This window comes from Pseudophryne corroboree, chromosome 2 (genome assembly GCF_028390025.1).
Source record: "Pseudophryne corroboree isolate aPseCor3 chromosome 2, aPseCor3.hap2, whole genome shotgun sequence".
Lineage (NCBI taxonomy): Eukaryota > Metazoa > Chordata > Amphibia > Anura > Myobatrachidae > Pseudophryne > Pseudophryne corroboree.
This window is the reverse complement of record NC_086445.1, coordinates 494379855-494398733: the sequence shown is the minus strand read 5'-3', so window position 1 is coordinate 494398733 and position 18879 is coordinate 494379855. Positions and strand designations below refer to the sequence as shown.

Sequence of the window (18879 nt, the reverse complement as noted above, 5' to 3'; positions counted from 1 at the left end):
TCATCCTACTGCAAAGCGGATAACTGAGGCCTTGGCATCCTGGGTGGTGAGAAACGTGGTTCCGGTATCCATCATTACTGCAGAGCCAACTAGAGACTTGTTGGAGGTACTGTGTCCCCGGTACCAAATACCATCTAGGTTCCATTTCTCTAGGCAGGCGATACCAAAAATGTACACAGACCTCAGAAAAAGAGTCACCAGTGTCCTAAAAAATGCAGCTGTACCCAATGTCCACTTAACCACGGACATGTGGACAAGTGGAGCAGGGCAGGGTCAGGACTATATGACTGTGACAGCCCACTGGGTAGATGTATGGACTCCCGCCGCAAGAACAGCAGCGGCGGCACCAGTAGCAGCATCTCGCAAACGCCAACTCTTTCCTAGGCAGGCTACGCTTTGTATCACCGCTTTCCAGAATACGCACACAGCTGAAAACCTCTTACGGCAACTGAGGAAGATCATCGCGGAATGGCTTACCCCAATTGGACTCTCCTGTGGATTTGTGGCATCGGACAACGCCAGCAATATTGTGTGTGCATTAAATCTGGGCCAATTCCAGCACGTCCCATGTTTTGCACATACCTTGAATTTGGTGGTGCAGAATTTTTTAAAAAACGACAGGGGCGTGCAAGAGATGCTGTCGGTGGCCAGAAGAATTGCGGGACACTTTCGGCGTACAGGCACCACGTACAGAAAACTGGAGCACCACCAAAAACTACTGAACCTGCCCTGCCATCATCTGAAGCAAGAAGTGGTAACGAGGTGGAATTCAACCCTCTATATGCTTCAGAGGTTGGAGGAGCAGCAAAAGGCCATTCAAGCCTATACAATTGAGCACGATATAGTAGGTGGAATGCACCTGTCTCAAGTGCAGTGGAGAATGATTTCAACGTTGTGCAAGGTTCTGATGCCCTTTGAACTTGCCACACGTGAAGTCAGTTCAGACACTGCCAGCCTGAGTCAGGTCATTCCCCTCATCAGGCTTTTGCAGAAGAAAAAATATTGGAAAATAGGTGTTGCGCTGATTCACCGGTGGAGAAACTGCTATTAATACAATTCCTTTTCAGAAATATTTTAGTAGTAAAGCTGCTGCTGCTGCCCACATTAAGGGATGTTTTGCAACCCCCGTGATTATGATAGAAACAAAAAACAGACAGAGTGGGAGCGCTGCTAGGATTACTACAAATTTAGACTTACTTTAATCATATAATTGATACTCATTTAGCGGTATAGATAATCAATAAACTTTTAATTGATGACATAAAAAACAAAAATAAGAAAAAAGAAAAAGAGGAAAAAATAAAATAAAGATAAAGAAAAAAATAATAAATACCAATAAATAAAACAATTAATAACACCAATATTAAAACTGATACTGAGATGGAATACCAGAGAAAAATATATACCAATGATAATTTAATCTAATTGGCTTGAAACATTTGTAAAACCTGTGCAAGCTAAATTAATATCGCACAATGTCCTCGCTTGGTAGTAAGATCCCTTGGAATAGTTCAGATGGTTAATAGTTGCTGGCCAGAAGGAAACATAGTTTCATTTTTCATGAAGATTTTAAAGATTGATATAATGTCATCCACATATGCCACAATGTGACAGTACGGATCCAGCTGAATGAAATAGCCTTTGAAAAGGATTCCTTAATACACAGTCTCTTATGTTAGAGTTACCTGGGTCCCACGGCACTGGTGCTGTACCTCTGTGATCCTCCTACTGGACCTGCCAGCGTGTTACAACAATGGAGGAGGGTGATTTTTCCGGTGTGATCCGTGGTCCCGTTCTCTTCGCTGACGTCAGAACTGTGTACAGGTAATTCGGGTATTGTGCTCAGCGGCACTCCGGGGCTCCTTGGTTACGCGTTTCTCCGCCTTTAGACTCGGCGGCTTCCTCAGACCTGAGGAAGCCGCCGAGTCTAAAGGCGGAGAAACGCGTAACCAAGGAGCCCCGGAGTGCCGCTGAGCACAATACCCGAATTACCTGTACACAGTTCTGACATCAGCGAAGAGAACGGGACCACGGATCACACCGGAAAAATCACCCTCCTCCATTGTTGTAACACGCTGGCAGGTCCAGTAGGAGGATCACAGAGGTACAGCACCAGTGCCGTGGGACCCAGGTAACTCTAACATAAGAGACTGTGTATTAAGGAATCCTTTTCAAAGGCTATTTCATTCAGCTGGATCCGTACTGTCACATTGTGGTATATGTGGATGACATTATATCAATCTTTAAAATCTTCATGAAAAATGAAACTATGTTTCCTTCTGGCCAGCAACTATTAACCATCTGAACTATTCCAAGGGATCTTACTACCAAGCGAGGACATTGTGCGATATTAATTTAGCTTGCACAGGTTTTACAAATGTTTCAAGCCAATTAGATTAAATTATCATTGGTATATATTTTTCTCTGGTATTCCATCTCAGTATCAGTTTTAATATTGGTGTTATTAATTGTTTTATTTATTGGTATTTATTATTTTTTTCTTTATCTTTATTTTATTTTTTCCTCTTTTTCTTTTTTCTTATTTTTGTTTTTTATGTCATCAATTAAAAGTTTATTGATTATCTATACCGCTAAATGAGTATCAATTATATGATTAAAGTAAGTCTACTTTTGCAGAAGAAGCTGGAGGCATTGAAGGAGGAGCTAACACGGAGCGATTCCGCTAGGCATGTGGGACTTGTGGATGCAGCCCTTAATTCGCTTAACAAGGATTCACGGGTGGTCAATCTGTTGAAATCAGAGCACTACATTTTGGCCACCGTGCTCGATCCTAGATTTAAAGCCTACCTTGGATCTCTCTTTCCGGCAGACACAGGTCTGCTGGGGTTGAAAGACCTGCTGGTGACAAAATTGTCAAGTCAAGCGGAACGCGACCTGTCAACATCTCCTCCTTCACATTCTCCCGCAACTGGGGGTGCGAGGAAAAGGCTCAGAATTCCGAGCCCACCCGCTGGCGGTGATGCAGGGCAGTCTGGAGCGACTGCTGATGCTGACATCTGGTCCGGACTGAAGGACCTGACAACGATTACGGACATGTCGTCTACTGTCACTGCATATGATTCTCTCAACATTGATAGAATGGTGGAGGATTATATGAGTGACCGCATCCAAGTAGGCACGTCACACAGTCCGTACTTATACTGGCAGGAAAAAGAGGCAATTTGGAGGCCCTTGCACAAACTGGCTTTATTCTACCTAAGTTGCCCTCCCACAAGTGTGTACTCCGAAAGAGTGTTTAGTGCCGCCGCTCACCTTGTCAGCAATCGGCGTACGAGGTTACATCCAGAAAATGTGGAGAAGATGATGTTCATTAAAATGAATTATAATCAATTCCTCCGCGGAGACATTGACCAGCAGCAATTGCCTCCACAAAGTACACAGGGAGCTGAGATGGTGGATTCCAGTGGGGACGAATTGATAATCTGTGAGGAGGGGGATGTACACGGTGATATATCGGAGGGTGAAGATGAGGTGGACATCTTGCCTCTGTAGAGCCAGTTTGTGCAAGGAGAGATTAATTGCTTCTTTTTTGGGGGGGGTCCAAACCAACCCGTCATATCAGTCACAGTCGTGTGGCAGACCCTGTCACTGAAATGATGGGTTGGTTAAAGTGTGCATGTCCTGTTTTGTTTATACAACATAAGGGTGGGTGGGAGGGCCCAAGGACAATTCCATCTTGCACCTCTTTTTTCTTTTCTTTTTCTTTGCATCATGTGCTGATTGGGGAGGTTTTTTTGGAAGGGACATCCTGCGTGACACTGCAGTGCCACTCCTAGATGGGCCCGGTGTTTGTGTCGGCCACTAGGGTCGCTAATCTTACTCACACAGTCAGCTACCTCATTGCGCCTCTTTTTTTCTTTGCGTCATGTGCTGTTTGGGGAGGGTTTTTTGGAAGGGACATCCTGCGTGACACTGCAGTGCCACTCCTAGATGGGCCCGGTGTTTGTGTCGGCCACTAGGGTCGCTAATCTTACTCACACAGTCAGCTACCTCATTGCGCCTCTTTTTTTCTTTGCGTCATGTGCTGTTTGGGGAGGGTTTTTTGGAAGGGACATCCTGCGTGACACTGCAGTGCCACTCCTAGATGGGCCCGGTGTTTGTGTCGGCCACTAGGGTCGCTAATCTTACTCACACAGTCAGCTACCTCATTGCGCCTCTTTTTTTCTTTGCGTCATGTGCTGTTTGGGGAGGGTTTTTTGGAAGGGACATCCTGCGTGACACTGCAGTGCCACTCCTAGATGTGCCCGGTGTTTGTGTCGGCCACTAGGGTCGCTAATCTTACTCACACAGCTACCTCATTGCGCCTCTTTTTTTCTTTGCGTCATGTGCTGTTTGGGGAGGGTTTTTTGGAAGGGACATCCTGCGTGACACTGCAGTGCCACTCCTAGATGGGCCCGGTGTTTGTGTCGGCCACTAGGGTCGCTAATCTTACTCACACAGTCAGCTACCTCATTGCGCCTCTTTTTTTCTTTGCGTCATGTGCTGTTTGGGGAGGGTTTTTTGGAAGGGACATCCTGCGTGACACTGCAGTGCCACTCCTAGATGGGCCCGGTGTTTGTGTCGGCCACTAGGGTCGCTAATCTTACTCACACAGTCAGCTACCTCATTGCGCCTCTTTTTTTCTTTGCGTCATGTGCTGTTTGGGGAGGGTTTTTTGGAAGGGACATCCTGCGTGACACTGCAGTGCCACTCCTAGATGTGCCCGGTGTTTGTGTCGGCCACTAGGGTCGCTAATCTTACTCACACAGCTACCTCATTGCGCCTCTTTTTTTCTTTGCGTCATGTGCTGTTTGGGGAGGGTTTTTTGGAAGGGCCATCCTGCGTGACACTGCAGTGCCACTCCTAGATGGGCCCGGTGTTTGTGTCGGCCACTAGGGTCGCTAATCTTACTCACACAGCTACCTCATTGCGCCTCTTTTTTTCTTTGCGTCATGTGCTGTTTGGGGAGGGTTTTTTGGAAGGGACATCCTGCGTGACACTGCAGTGCCACTCCTAGATGGGCCCGGTGTTTGTGTCGGCCACTAGGGTCGCTAATCTTACTCACACAGTCAGCTACCTCATTGCGCCTCTTTTTTTCTTTGCGTCATGTGCTGTTTGGGGAGGGTTTTTTGGAAGGGCCATCCTGCGTGACAGTGCAGTGCCACTCCTAGATGGGCCCGGTGTTTGTGTCGGCCACTAGGGTCGCTAATCTTACTCACACAGCTACCTCATTGCGCCTCTTTTTTTCTTTGCGTCATGTGCTGTTTGGGGAGGGTTTTTTGGAAGGGCCATCCTGCGTGACACTGCAGTGCCACTCCTAGATGGGCCCGGTGTTTGTGTCGGCCACTAGGGTCGCTAATCTTACTCACACAGCTACCTCATTGCGCCTCTTTTTTTCTTTGCGTCATGTGCTGTTTGGGGAGGGTTTTTTGGAAGGGACATCCTGCGTGACACTGCAGTGCCACTCCTAGATGGGCCCGGTGTTTGTGTCGGCCACTAGGGTCGCTTATCTTACTCACACAGCGACCTCGGTGCAAATTTTAGGACTAAAAATAATATTGTGAGGTGTGAGGTATTCAGAATAGACTGAAAATGAGTGTAAATTATGGTTTTTGAGGTTAATAATACTTTGGGATCAAAATGACCCCCAAATTCTATGATTTAAGCTGTTTTTTAGTGTTTTTGGAAAAAAACACCCGAATCCAAAACACACCCGAATCCGACAAAAAAAATTCGGTGAGGTTTTGCCAAAACGCGTTCGAACCCAAAACACGGCCGCGGAACCGAACCCAAAACCAAAACACAAAACCCGAAAAATTTCAGGCGCTCATCTCTAGTTTTGGCAAAACCTCACCGACTTTTTTTTGTCGGATTCGGGTGTGTTTTGGATTCGGGTGTTTTTTTCAAAAAACACTAAAAAACAGCTTAAATCATAGAATTTGGGGGTCATTTTGATCCCAAAGTATTATTAACCTCAAAAACCATAATTTACACTCATTTTCAGTCTATTCTGAATACCTCACACCTCACAATATTATTTTTAGTCCTAAAATTTGCACCGAGGTCGCTGTGTGAGTAAGATAAGCGACCCTAGTGGCCGACACAAACACCGGGCCCATCTAGGAGTGGCACTGCAGTGTCACGCAGGATGTCCCTTCCAAAAAACCCTCCCCAAACAGCACATGACGCAAAGAAAAAAAGAGGCGCAATGAGGTAGCTGTGTGAGTAAGATTAGCGACCCTAGTGGCCGACACAAACACCGGGCCCATCTAGGAGTGGCACTGCAGTGTCACGCAGGATGTCCCTTCCAAAAAACCCTCCCCAAACAGCACATGACGCAAAGAAAAAAAGAGGCGCAATGAGGTAGCTGACTGTGTGAGTAAGATTAGCGACCCTAGTGGCCGACACAAACACCGGGCCCATCTAGGAGTGGCACTGCAGTGTCACGCAGGATGTCCCTTCCAAAAAACCCTCCCCAAACAGCACATGACGCAAAGAAAAAAAGAGGCGCAATGAGGTAGCTGACTGTGTGAGTAAGATTAGCGACCCTAGTGGCCGACACAAACACCGGGCCCATCTAGGAGTGGCACTGCAGTGTCACGCAGGATGTCCCTTCCAAAAAACCCTCCCCAATCAGCACATGATGCAAAGAAAAAGAAAAGAAAAAAGAGGTGCAAGATGGAATTGTCCTTGGGCCCTCCCACCCACCCTTATGTTGTATAAACAAAACAGGACATGCACACTTTAACCAACCCATCATTTCAGTGACAGGGTCTGCCACACGACTGTGACTGATATGACGGGTTGGTTTGGACCCCCCCCAAAAAAGAAGCAATTAATCTCTCCTTGCACAAACTGGCTCTACAGAGGCAAGATGTCCACCTCATCTTCACCCTCCGATATATCACCGTGTACATCCCCCTCCTCACAGATTATCAATTCGTCCCCACTGGAATCCACCATCTCAGCTCCCTGTGTACTTTGTGGAGGCAATTGCTGCTGGTCAATGTCTCCGCGGAGGAATTGATTATAATTCATTTTAATGAACATCATCTTCTCCACATTTTCTGGATGTAACCTCGTACGCCGATTGCTGACAAGGTGAGCGGCGGCACTAAACACTCTTTCGGAGTACACACTTGTGGGAGGGCAACTTAGGTAGAATAAAGCCAGTTTGTGCAAGGGCCTCCAAATTGCCTCTTTTTCCTGCCAGTATAAGTACGGACTGTGTGACGTGCCTACTTGGATGCGGTCACTCATATAATCCTCCACCATTCTATCAATGTTGAGAGAATCATATGCAGTGACAGTAGACGACATGTCCGTAATCGTTGTCAGGTCCTTCAGTCCGGACCAGATGTCAGCATCAGCAGTCGCTCCAGACTGCCCTGCATCACCGCCAGCGGGTGGGCTCGGAATTCTGAGCCTTTTCCTCGCACCCCCAGTTGCGGGAGAATGTGAAGGAGGAGATGTTGACAGGTCGCGTTCCGCTTGACTTGACAATTTTGTCACCAGCAGGTCTTTCAACCCCAGCAGACCTGTGTCTGCCGGAAAGAGAGATCCAAGGTAGGCTTTAAATCTAGGATCGAGCACGGTGGCCAAAATGTAGTGCTCTGATTTCAACAGATTGACCACCCGTGAATCCTTGTTAAGCGAATTAAGGGCTGCATCCACAAGTCCCACATGCCTAGCGGAATCGCTCCGTGTTAGCTCCTCCTTCAATGCCTCCAGCTTCTTCTGCAAAAGCCTGATGAGGGGAATGACCTGACTCAGGCTGGCAGTGTCTGAACTGACTTCACGTGTGGCAAGTTCAAAGGGCATCAGAACCTTGCACAACGTTGAAATCATTCTCCACTGCACTTGAGACAGGTGCATTCCACCTACTATATCGTGCTCAATTGTATAGGCTTGAATGGCCTTTTGCTGCTCCTCCAACCTCTGAAGCATATAGAGGGTTGAATTCCACCTCGTTACCACTTCTTGCTTCAGATGATGGCAGGGCAGGTTCAGTAGTTTTTGGTGGTGCTCCAGTTTTCTGTACGTGGTGCCTGTACGCCGAAAGTGTCCCGCAATTCTTCTGGCCACCGACAGCATCTCTTGCACGCCCCTGTCGTTTTTTAAAAAATTCTGCACCACCAAATTCAAGGTATGTGCAAAACATGGGACGTGCTGGAATTGGCCCAGATTTAATGCACACACAATATTGCTGGCGTTGTCCGATGCCACAAATCCACACGAGAGTCCAATTGGGGTAAGCCATTCCGCGATGATCTTCCTCAGTTGCCGTAAGAGGTTTTCAGCTGTGTGCGTATTCTGGAAAGCGGTGATACAAAGCGTAGCCTGCCTAGGAAAGAGTTGGCGTTTGCGAGATGCTGCTACTGGTGCCGCCGCTGCTGTTCTTGCGGCGGGAGTCCATACATCTACCCAGTGGGCTGTCACAGTCATATAGTCCTGACCCTGCCCTGCTCCACTTGTCCACATGTCCGTGGTTAAGTGGACATTGGGTACAGCTGCATTTTTTAGGACACTGGTGACTCTTTTTCTGAGGTCTGTGTACATTTTCGGTATCGCCTGCCTAGAGAAATGGAACCTAGATGGTATTTGGTACCGGGGACACAGTACCTCCAACAAGTCTCTAGTTGGCTCTGCAGTAATGATGGATACCGGAACCACGTTTCTCACCACCAAGGATGCCAAGGCCTCAGTTATCCGCTTTGCAGTAGGATGACTGCTGTGATATTTCATCTTCCTCGCAAAGGACTGTTGAACAGTCAATTGCTTACTGGAAGTAGTACAAGTGGGCTTACGACTTCCCCTCTGGGATGACCATCGACTCCCAGCGGCAACAACAGCAGCGCCAGCAGCAGTAGGCGTTACACGCAAGGATGCATCGGAGGAATCCCAGGCAGGAGAGGACTCGTCAGAATTGCCAGTGACATGGCCTGCAGGACTATTGGCATTCCTGGGGAAGGAGGAAATTGACACTGAGGGAGTTGGTGGGGTGGTTTGCGTGAGCTTGGTTACAAGAGGAAGGGATTTACTGGTCAGTGGACTGCTTCCGCTGTCACCCAAAGTTTTTGAACTTGTCACTGACTTATTATGAATGCGCTGCAGGTGACGTATAAGGGAGGATGTTCCGAGGTGGTTAACGTCCTTACCCCTACTTATTACAGCTTGACAAAGGGAACACACGGCTTGACACCTGTTGTCCGCATTTCTGGTGAAATACCTCCACACCGAAGAGCTGATTTTTTTGGTATTTTCACCTGGCATGTCAACGGCCATATTCCTCCCACGGACAACAGGTGTCTCCCCGGGTGCCTGACTTAAACAAACCACCTCACCATCAGAATCCTCCTGGTCAATTTCCTCCCCAGCGCCAGCAACACCCATATCCTCCTCATCCTGGTGTACTTCAACACTGACATCTTCAATCTGACTATCAGGAACTGGACTGCGGGTGCTCCTTCCAGCACTTGCAGGGGGCGTGCAAATGGTGGAAGGCGCATGCTCTTCACGTCCAGTGTTGGGAAGGTCAGGCATCGCAACCGACACAATTGGACTCTCCTTGTGGATTTGGGATTTCGAAGAATGCACAGTTCTTTGCTGTGCTGCTTTTGCCAGCTTGAGTCTTTTCATTTTTCTAGCGAGAGGCTGAGTGCTTCCATCCTCATGTGAAGCTGAACCACTAGCCATGAACATAGGCCAGGGCCTCAGCCGTTCCTTGCCACTCCGTGTGGTAAATGGCATATTGGCAAGTTTACGCTTCTCCTCCGACAATTTTATTTTAGGTTTTGGAGTCCTTTTTTTACTGATATTTGGTGTTTTGGATTTGACATGCTCTGTACTATGACATTGGGCATCGGCCTTGGCAGACGACGTTGCTGGCATTTCATCGTCTCGGCCATGACTAGTGGCAGCAGCTTCAGCACGAGGTGGAAGTGGATCTTGATCTTTCCCTAATTTTGGAACCTCAACATTTTTGTTCTCCATATTTTAATAGGCACAACTAAAAGGCACCTCAGGTAAACAATGGAGATGGATGGATTGGATACTAGTATACAATTATGGACGGGCTGCCGAGTGCCGACACAGAGGTAGCCACAGCCGTGAACTACCGCACTGTACTGTGTCTGCTGCTAATATATAGACTGGTTGATAAAGAGATAGTATACTCGTAACTAGTATGTATGTATAAAGAAAGTAAAAAAACCACGGTTAGGTGGTATATACAATTATGGACGGGCTGCCGAGTGCCGACACAGAGGTAGCCACAGCCGTGAACTACCGCACTGTACTGTGTCTGCTGCTAATATAGACTGGTTGATAAAGAGATAGTATACTCGTAACTAGTATGTATGTATAAAGAAAGAAAAAAAAACCACGGTTAGGTGGTATATACAATTATGGACGGGCTGCCGAGTGCCGACACAGAGGTAGCCACAGCCGTGAACTACCGCACTGTACTGTGTCTGCTGCTAATATATAGACTGGTTGATAAAGAGATAGTATACTCGTAACTAGTATGTATGTATAAAGAAAGAAAAAAAAACCACGGTTAGGTGGTATATACAATTATGGACGGGCTGCCGAGTGCCGACACAGAGGTAGCCACAGCCGTGAACTACCGCACTGTACTGTGTCTGCTGCTAATATATAGACTGGTTGATAAAGAGATAGTATACTCGTAACTAGTATGTATGTATAAAGAAAGAAAAAAAAAACACGGTTAGGTGGTATATACAATTATGGACGGGCTGCCGAGTGCCGACACAGAGGTAGCCACAGCCGTGAACTACCGCACTGTACTGTGTCTGCTGCTAATATAGACTGGTTGATAAAGAGATAGTATACTCGTAACTAGTATGTATGTATAAAGAAAGAAAAAAAAACCACGGTTAGGTGGTATATACAATTATGGACGGGCTGCCGAGTGCCGACACAGAGGTAGCCACAGCCGTGAACTACCGCACTGTACTGTGTCTGCTGCTAATATATAGACTGGTTGATAAAGAGATAGTATACTCGTAACTAGTATGTATGTATAAAGAAAGAAAAAAAAACCACGGTTAGGTGGTATATACAATTATGGACGGGCTGCCGAGTGCCGACACAGAGGTAGCCACAGCCGTGAACTACCGCACTGTACTGTGTCTGCTGCTAATATATAGACTGGTTGATAAAGAGATAGTATACTCGTAACTAGTATGTATGTATAAAGAAAGAAAAAAAAACCACGGTTAGGTGGTATATACAATTATGGACGGGCTGCCGAGTGCCGACACAGAGGTAGCCACAGCCGTGAACTACCGCACTGTACTGTGTCTGCTGCTAATATAGACTGGTTGATAAAGAGATAGTATACTACTAATATTATATACTGGTGGTCAGGTCACTGGTCACTAGTCACACTGGCAGTGGCACTCCTGCAGCAAAAGTGTGCACTGTTTAATTTTAATATAATATTATGTACTCCTGGCTCCTGCTATAACCTATAACTGGCACTGCAGTAGTGCTCCCCAGTCTCCCCCACAATTATAAGCTGTGTGAGCTGAGCAGTCAGACAGATATATAATATATATAGATGATGCAGCACACTGGCCTGAGCCTGAGCAGTGCACACAGATATGGTATGTGACTGACTGAGTCACTGTGTGTATCGCTTTTTTCAGGCAGAGAACGGATATATTAAATAAACTGCACTGTGTGTCTGGTGGTCACTCACTATATAATATATTATGTACTCCTGGCTCCTGCTATAACCTATAACTGGCACTGCAGTAGTGCTCCCCAGTCTCCCCCACAATTATAAGCTGTGTGAGCTGAGCAGTCAGACAGATATATATAATATTATATATAGATAATAGATGATGCAGCACACTGGCCTGAGCCTGAGCAGTGCACACAGATATGGTATGTGACTGAGTCACTGTGTGCTGTGTATCGCTTTTTTCAGGCAGAGAACGGATTATATTATGTACTCCTGGCTCCTGCTATAACCTATAACTGGCACTGCAGTAGTGCTCCCCAGTCTCCCCCACAATTATAAGCTGTGTGAGCTGAGCAGTCAGACAGATATATATAATATTATATATAGATAATAGATGATGCAGCACACTGGCCTGAGCCTGAGCAGTGCACACAGATATGGTATGTGACTGAGTCACTGTGTGCTGTGTATCGCTTTTTTCAGGCAGAGAACGGATTATAAATAAAAGTGGTGGTCACTGGTCACTATCAGCAAAACTCTGCACTGTACACTACTGAGTACTCCTAATGCTCCCCAAAATTAGTAAATCAAGTGTCTCTCTAATCTATTCTAATTCTAAACGGAGAGGACGCCAGCCACGTCCTCTCCCTATCAATCTCAATGCACGTGTGAAAATGGCGGCGACGCGCGGCTCCTTATATAGAATCCGAGTCTCGCGATAGAATCCGAGCCTCGCGAGAATCCGACAGCGTCATGATGACGTTCGGGCGCGCTCGGGTTAACCGAGCAAGGCGGGAAGATCCGAGTCGCTCGGACCCGTGAAAAAAAACATGAAGTTCTGGCGGGTTCGGATTCAGAGAAACCGAACCCGCTCATCTCTACTCCTATATAATACTGGTGGTCCCCAGTCCCCACAATAAAGCAGTGTGAGCACAGATATATGCAGCACACTGAGCACAGATATGGAGCGTTTTTCAGGCAGAGAACGTATAATACTGGTGGTCACTGGTCAGCAAAACTCTGCACTGTACTCCTCCTATATAATACTGGTGGTCCCCAGTCCCCACAATAAAGCAGTGTGAGCACAGATATATGCAGCACACTGAGCACAGATATGGAGCGTTTTTCAGGCAGAGAACGTATAATACTGGTGGTCACTGGTCAGCAAAACTCTGCACTGTACTCCTCCTATATAATACTGGTGGTCCCCAGTCCCCACAATAAAGCAGTGTGAGCACAGATATATGCAGCACACTGAGCACAGATATGGAGCGTTTTTCAGGCAGAGAACGTATAATACTGGTGGTCACTGGTCAGCAAAACTCTGCACTGTACTCCTATATAATACTGGTGGTCCCCAGTCACCACAATAAAGCAGTGTGAGCACAGATATATGCAGCACACTGAGCACAGATATGGGGCGTTTTTCAGGCAGAGAACGTATAATACTGGTGGTCACTGGCCAGCAAAACTCTGCACTGTACTCCTCCTATGTAATACTGGTGGTCCCCAGTCCCCACAGTAAAGCAGTGTAAGCACAGATATATGTAGCACACTGAGCACAGATATGGAGTGTTTTTCAGGCAGAGAACGTATAATACTGGTGGTCACTGGTCAGCAAAACTCTGCACTGTACTCCTCCTATATAATACTGGTGGTCCCCAGTCCCCACAGTAAAGCAGTGTGAGCACAGATATATGCAGCACACTTAGCACAGATATGTAGTGTTTTTCAGGCAGACAACGTATAATACTGGTGGTCACTGGTCAGCAAAACTCTGCACTGTACTCCTCCTATATAATACTGCTGGTTCCCAGTCCCCACAGTAAAGCAGTGTGAGCACAGATATATGCAGCACACTGAGCACAGATATGGAGCGTTTTTCAGGCAGAGAACGTATAATACTGGTGGTCACTGGTCAGCAAAACTCTGCACTGTACTCCTCCTATATAATACTGGTGGTCCCCAGTCCCCACAATAAAGCAGTGTGAGCACAGATATATGCAGCACACTGAGCACAGATATGGGGCATTTTTCAGGCAGAGTACGTATAATACTGGTGGTCACTGGTCAGCAAAACTATGCACTGTACTCCTCCTATATAATACTGGTGGTCCCCAGTCCCCACAATAAAGCAGTGTGAGCACAGATATATGCAGCACACTGAGCACAGATATGGAGCGTTTTTCAGGCAGAGAACGTATAATACTGGTGGTCACTGGTCAGCAAAACTCTGCACTGTACTCCTCCTATATAATACTGCTGGTCCCCAGTCCCCACAATAAAGCAGTGAGCACAGATATTTGCAGCCACCTGAATAAAACTGAGAGGACGCCAGCCACGTCCTCTCACTATCATTTCCAATGCACGAGTGAAAAATGGCGGCGACGCGCGGCTCCTTATATAGAATACGAATCTCGCAAGAATCCGACCGCGGGATGATGACGTTCAGGCGCGCTCGGGTAAACCGAGCAAGGCGGGAAGGTTCGAATCTGCCTCGGACCCGTGTAAAAAGGGTGAAGTTCGGGGGGGTTCGGATTCCGAGGATCCGAACCCGCTCATCACTAATCATTACACACCTGACATATGTACAGTGGTGCCGAGAGATGGGGGGAAAGGGTACAAATTACCCGGGCCCAGGTCTGATGGAGGAGCCCAGTGAGGGGCCAGTAGTGGCCCAGGCCCCCTCCCCCTTACCTAGCAGCAGCAGCTGCAGCTCTTCTCCTCAGCTCAGCACACACTGCTGTGTACTGGGCTGCAGTGTGGCCATGGAGGTGCTTAAAATACAATTTTTTTCAGTATTTTTTTCTGAGTACATGACCACACCTCTTGTGATTAGGTTACACCCCTTGAAAAGTACCTGGGCCCATCCTGGCTTTCGACTGCCCTGCATATGTAGAGCATAGACATGTCTACAGCATGCAAATAAAATGACACCATAAAAAAGAATGTAAAAACCAAATGCATATTACAAGGGTATATAATTATAGTTTACAAATTACAATTAATTTACAAGGTTTGTGGAGTGCATCTGCCTCCTGCTGGTCATAAACATTACTGCATTTTTGTTATTCTTCATGAGTTTTATTTCAGATTTGAAAATCTGTGCTGGGGAGAGGGGAGGTGTTGGGTGAGCGTGACCAAAGACGGGATCCTGGCGGTGGAATGCCAGCGGGGGTGAGCGCAACAAGCCCCTTGCGGGTTTACTGCTCTCGCCACGCTGGGGGCTCGGTGGTGATCTGCGCTTGCCACAGGTTCTTTTTCCACTCTATGGGTGTCATGGACACCCACGAGTGGGAATAGTCCTCGTTGGTTGGCATGCCGATCGTCGGGATTGTGAGGGGGCAGGATGAAGGGAAAGTATTGTGACCAGCAGTCTCCTGACCACCGGTCACATAACTACATCTAGAGGGGAGGGGCATTATTATTATTTTTTATTTATATGGCTGCAAGGTATACGCAGCTTTGTACAGGGGTTAAAAATACAATGGAACATTAAAACATAGGATAGCTAAAACAAAACGTTACTACTAAATGCCAGATAGGGGAATAAAGGGGAGGGTAGGTCAACTCATTATGACTGGCGAAAGCAAGTAGTGAAAATTTGCTTGGGGGGAGTACAAATAAATAGGCAATAAATGAGCATTCAAGTGGGTTTACACACACAGAAAAACAGTGGCTAGTGGCTGAAAGGAGACAGGGAACAGAGGCACATTGGTGACAGGGATAATGCTAGTAGTAGAGAATAGAAGCAAGAGGGCTCTGCCCATGACGGCTTAAAGATTACGGGAAGGGACATAATCAAGAGGGTGGCCTGGAAAAAAAGTAGGTGGGAGCTCAGAGAAGAAGAGTAATGAGGAGGGCTGATAGGATTTTGTGAAGAGGTAAGTCTTAAGCTGGGTCCACACTAGGTGATATTTTAAACAATATCGCTCATTTTGACCCTTCTGATCGATATCGTTTGTAATATTGTCCAGTGTGTGCGCACTATTTTTTAATGATGCACGGTCCCGCTGGTCGCTAGTGAGGTGTTCTGTCGTCTGTACATGCACGTCAATTTTGGCTATGACGTTACCGATAAGGTACATATCGTCCAGTGGGTATGCTACAAAAGATTAACGACCCCCATGAAATTCCTACCCCGTAGATGAAAAACCCTAGAATCGGATAACTGTATATTGCTGGTCGTTTGTAAAAATTACTCAGTGTGTACGCTCAATATCGTTTGTCCGGTACTCCGGGAAGTTCAAGGGAAAACGTTCAACGATATTGCTCATGGAGCATATTGTCTAGTGTGTACCCAGCATCAGTTGCCCAGTTGAAGGTGTGGATACTATAAGAAACTCTGATAAAAGAAAGGAAAAGTTCCAAAGCCTGGGGCAGCACAGGAGAAATATTGGATGTGTGTAAGAAGAGGTGACCAGAGTTGCAGTGAGAGAGTGTCCACTGTCTAGTAGAGGAAAAGAGTGTGTGGGAAGCAGTGTGAACAGAAACGAGGTTTGACAGGTAGGGGGAAGTGGCATGAATATGGCAGAGACCACTCAGATGATCTTTGCCCAAAGCCCTGAAATGTTGTTAAATGGTCTGTGAACAGTCTGAAACACAAAATGCACAAACACACAATACAATTACACTCTGCAAACGTTTGGGTGGTTTAACTTACGTAGACCATTTTGCAAGGATGTTGAGGATGTTTTTGTGGACATACCCTTGTTACTTGGTGTAGGTAATATTTCTGGATAAATAAATAAATAACATGCAGTAACAGAATATTAGTTATTAAACATTCTGAGTTTTGCTAATGTAGATAGAGCAAGTTACAAACATTCCCATAAAAGTATTGTATCATTTTACATTGTATATTAATATCTATCACCACATATTAGGTAATGAAGTCACTGGCGCACATTTGTGTAGTGGATGCAGTTGAGCTTTTTAGTAAAAGACGTACAACGTAACCTTATCATTCTATCCAATGACAGACCGGAAGCAAACCTTTTTACCATTACAGGTGACAGCAACATCCTCATAGTGGTAGCAGTTATGAATTCCCCATCCGAGGCTCCTGCACTGGCTCAGTGCTGTTTCTCTTCCTTTGCAGTCCACATTATCTAATAGAATTGGTCCAGTTCCATGGCCAAATGAGAGCCGGTGAGGTACAGTAACGGCGTTGCCACAACCCAGCTGTCGGCAAACCACGTTGGCATCTACAATGTCCCAATCATCATCGCATACTGTCCCCCAAGTGCCATTGTACAGAACTTCGACTCGGCCTTGGCAGCGGCTCTCCCCATTCACTAAGCGAATATCTGCATGGAAGAGCATGGCAGTGTTAAAGAAAATGTATATTATTTGCCACTCAGTTATATTCCACTAAGTGATTTAGTAAATGCTAACGTCTTTATCACATATCTAGCCATGTACCGGAATATAGGGAGCATTGGTTCTGCTTTTATTGAATTTTCTGTTTTTAAAGTCATTACTGTACCTGTACATATTTCTGTATGAGTCACAGCTTGCTTCAACTTATTTCAAGAGTGCAGATATCTGCCACCTCTGAGATGGTGCATGGATAGAATTAAATTATACCCATACTAGGCTGTCCTAACATTGGTCGCACCATAGAAACTTCCACCAGCCCGATGGCAGATAACGTTTCTCCCTCTGAGTATGTCTGTGTGAGCGCTGTGCTTCTTTAGCCCTCTCCCCCCCCCCCCCCCTCCTCGCCGCATTATTTTCCAGGAACGCCCACACTCTTTGCGTCTCCCTGTGGGAACAATCAGGGCACATATGCAGCAGGGACGTGCAGTCAGGGGAGGCAGGGAAAGCAGTGACTCCCCTGTCATAATGTTTAAAATAATACAAAGAAGATATTTATAACACAGATTCTGTGTCATAGATATCTTCTTTGTTTTATTGTACTCATTTCCCCCATGATGATGCTTGCATAGCAGGGTGGGAGGTAGCGGGAGAGGTGCCTCCTGCTGCCAACTGTAAACTTCAGGAAGCGGGGGCGGGCAGGGGGCGGGGCTAAGCTACGGGCTGTAAAAGCCCATTGAAATAGTATACAGTAGCGGCACCAGTACAGGTGCCTCAATGACAGGGTCATGCATTCACTCACATGAAAGCACGCCCCTGTCAGTCCGGGAGATCTGATTGGCCCAGCAGATCCAGTTCTGGATCCACTGGGTAGCGGACATATGCGACGGCGGTTGCTGGAGGAGGGACCCGTCAGAGATAGCGTGGATGGCGGCAGGCCTGGGTCCGAGAGGATCCAGTGCCTGCTAGCCATTCTGCAGAGTTCGTCAGCGAATACCAGTTTCAAAAATGGCGCCACAGCGTAATTTTTTAATTACAAGATGGCTGCCATGAGCCAATCAGTCCGTCGGCGGAGAGGGAGCAAGGAAGAGCTCCCGAAGATAGAAGACGCCGGAAGCACTGGGGAAGCGGCGGCAGCCATGAAAAATATCTGAAACGCCGCCGCCCCCAGGTGAAGATGCAGTGCAATAAATTATTAAAACAAAAGATGTGGTGTTTTTATTTTAATATTTTCTTTACAGGTGGACTACAGGTGCCAGCATGCCCTTAATGTCCGGGCATGCTAGCATTTGTGGTTCTCCAAGTGCCAGCATGCTTGAGCAGGCTTGCTGGGACCTTTAAGCCGCCTGTAAAGAACAATATTGCCTACCATGAACCATGCACCAACCGCCACCAGGGGTGCGGGGCACAGCACTGGATTATCAGCCCAGTGCTGGTTGTTGCTTTGGAGGGGGGAGCCGAATTTAAATGTTTGGGTGTCTCCACTTGCCGAGGAATTCCAGCCCTGAGCTGACCAGTTTGGGGGTTGTTAATGTGATGGTAAGGGGGACCCCACACTGAGTGGCATTATACCCCTGACTGATTGTACCTGGTGCTGGTTATCATCAAATAGGGGGAGCCCAATGCTTATTTTTTTATTGATATATATGGGGGAGGGGGGGGGTGGCTGTTGATCAGCCAGTGCCTCCCCAGCAATTCTACTCACCGCACGTCACTGATATGCAGGTAGACTCGGATGCATGCGCAGTACTTAAAACATCAGTACTTAAAACAATCAGGCCCCATGTTAGATAGGATATGTAGCTTTGATGTGGAAATATTACTAGAATTATTCCTTTATGTTAATTTAT

The 18879-nt window shown here is 46.7% G+C and overlaps 1 protein-coding gene across 1 annotated transcript in view; it reads right to left on the bottom strand.

The window, feature by feature from the left end:
* SSC4D (scavenger receptor cysteine rich family member with 4 domains) overlaps positions 1–18879 on the bottom strand; it is a 109512-nt gene that overhangs the window by 31823 nt on the left and 58810 nt on the right. Inside the window, exons 3-4 of the mRNA XM_063957167.1 lie at positions 16714–17019; positions 16374–16445 (exon numbers count right to left, since the gene is read on the bottom strand). Coding sequence (XP_063813237.1) covers positions 16374–16445; positions 16714–17019 — 378 coding nt within the window. The remainder of the gene's footprint in view (positions 1–16373; positions 16446–16713; positions 17020–18879) is intronic.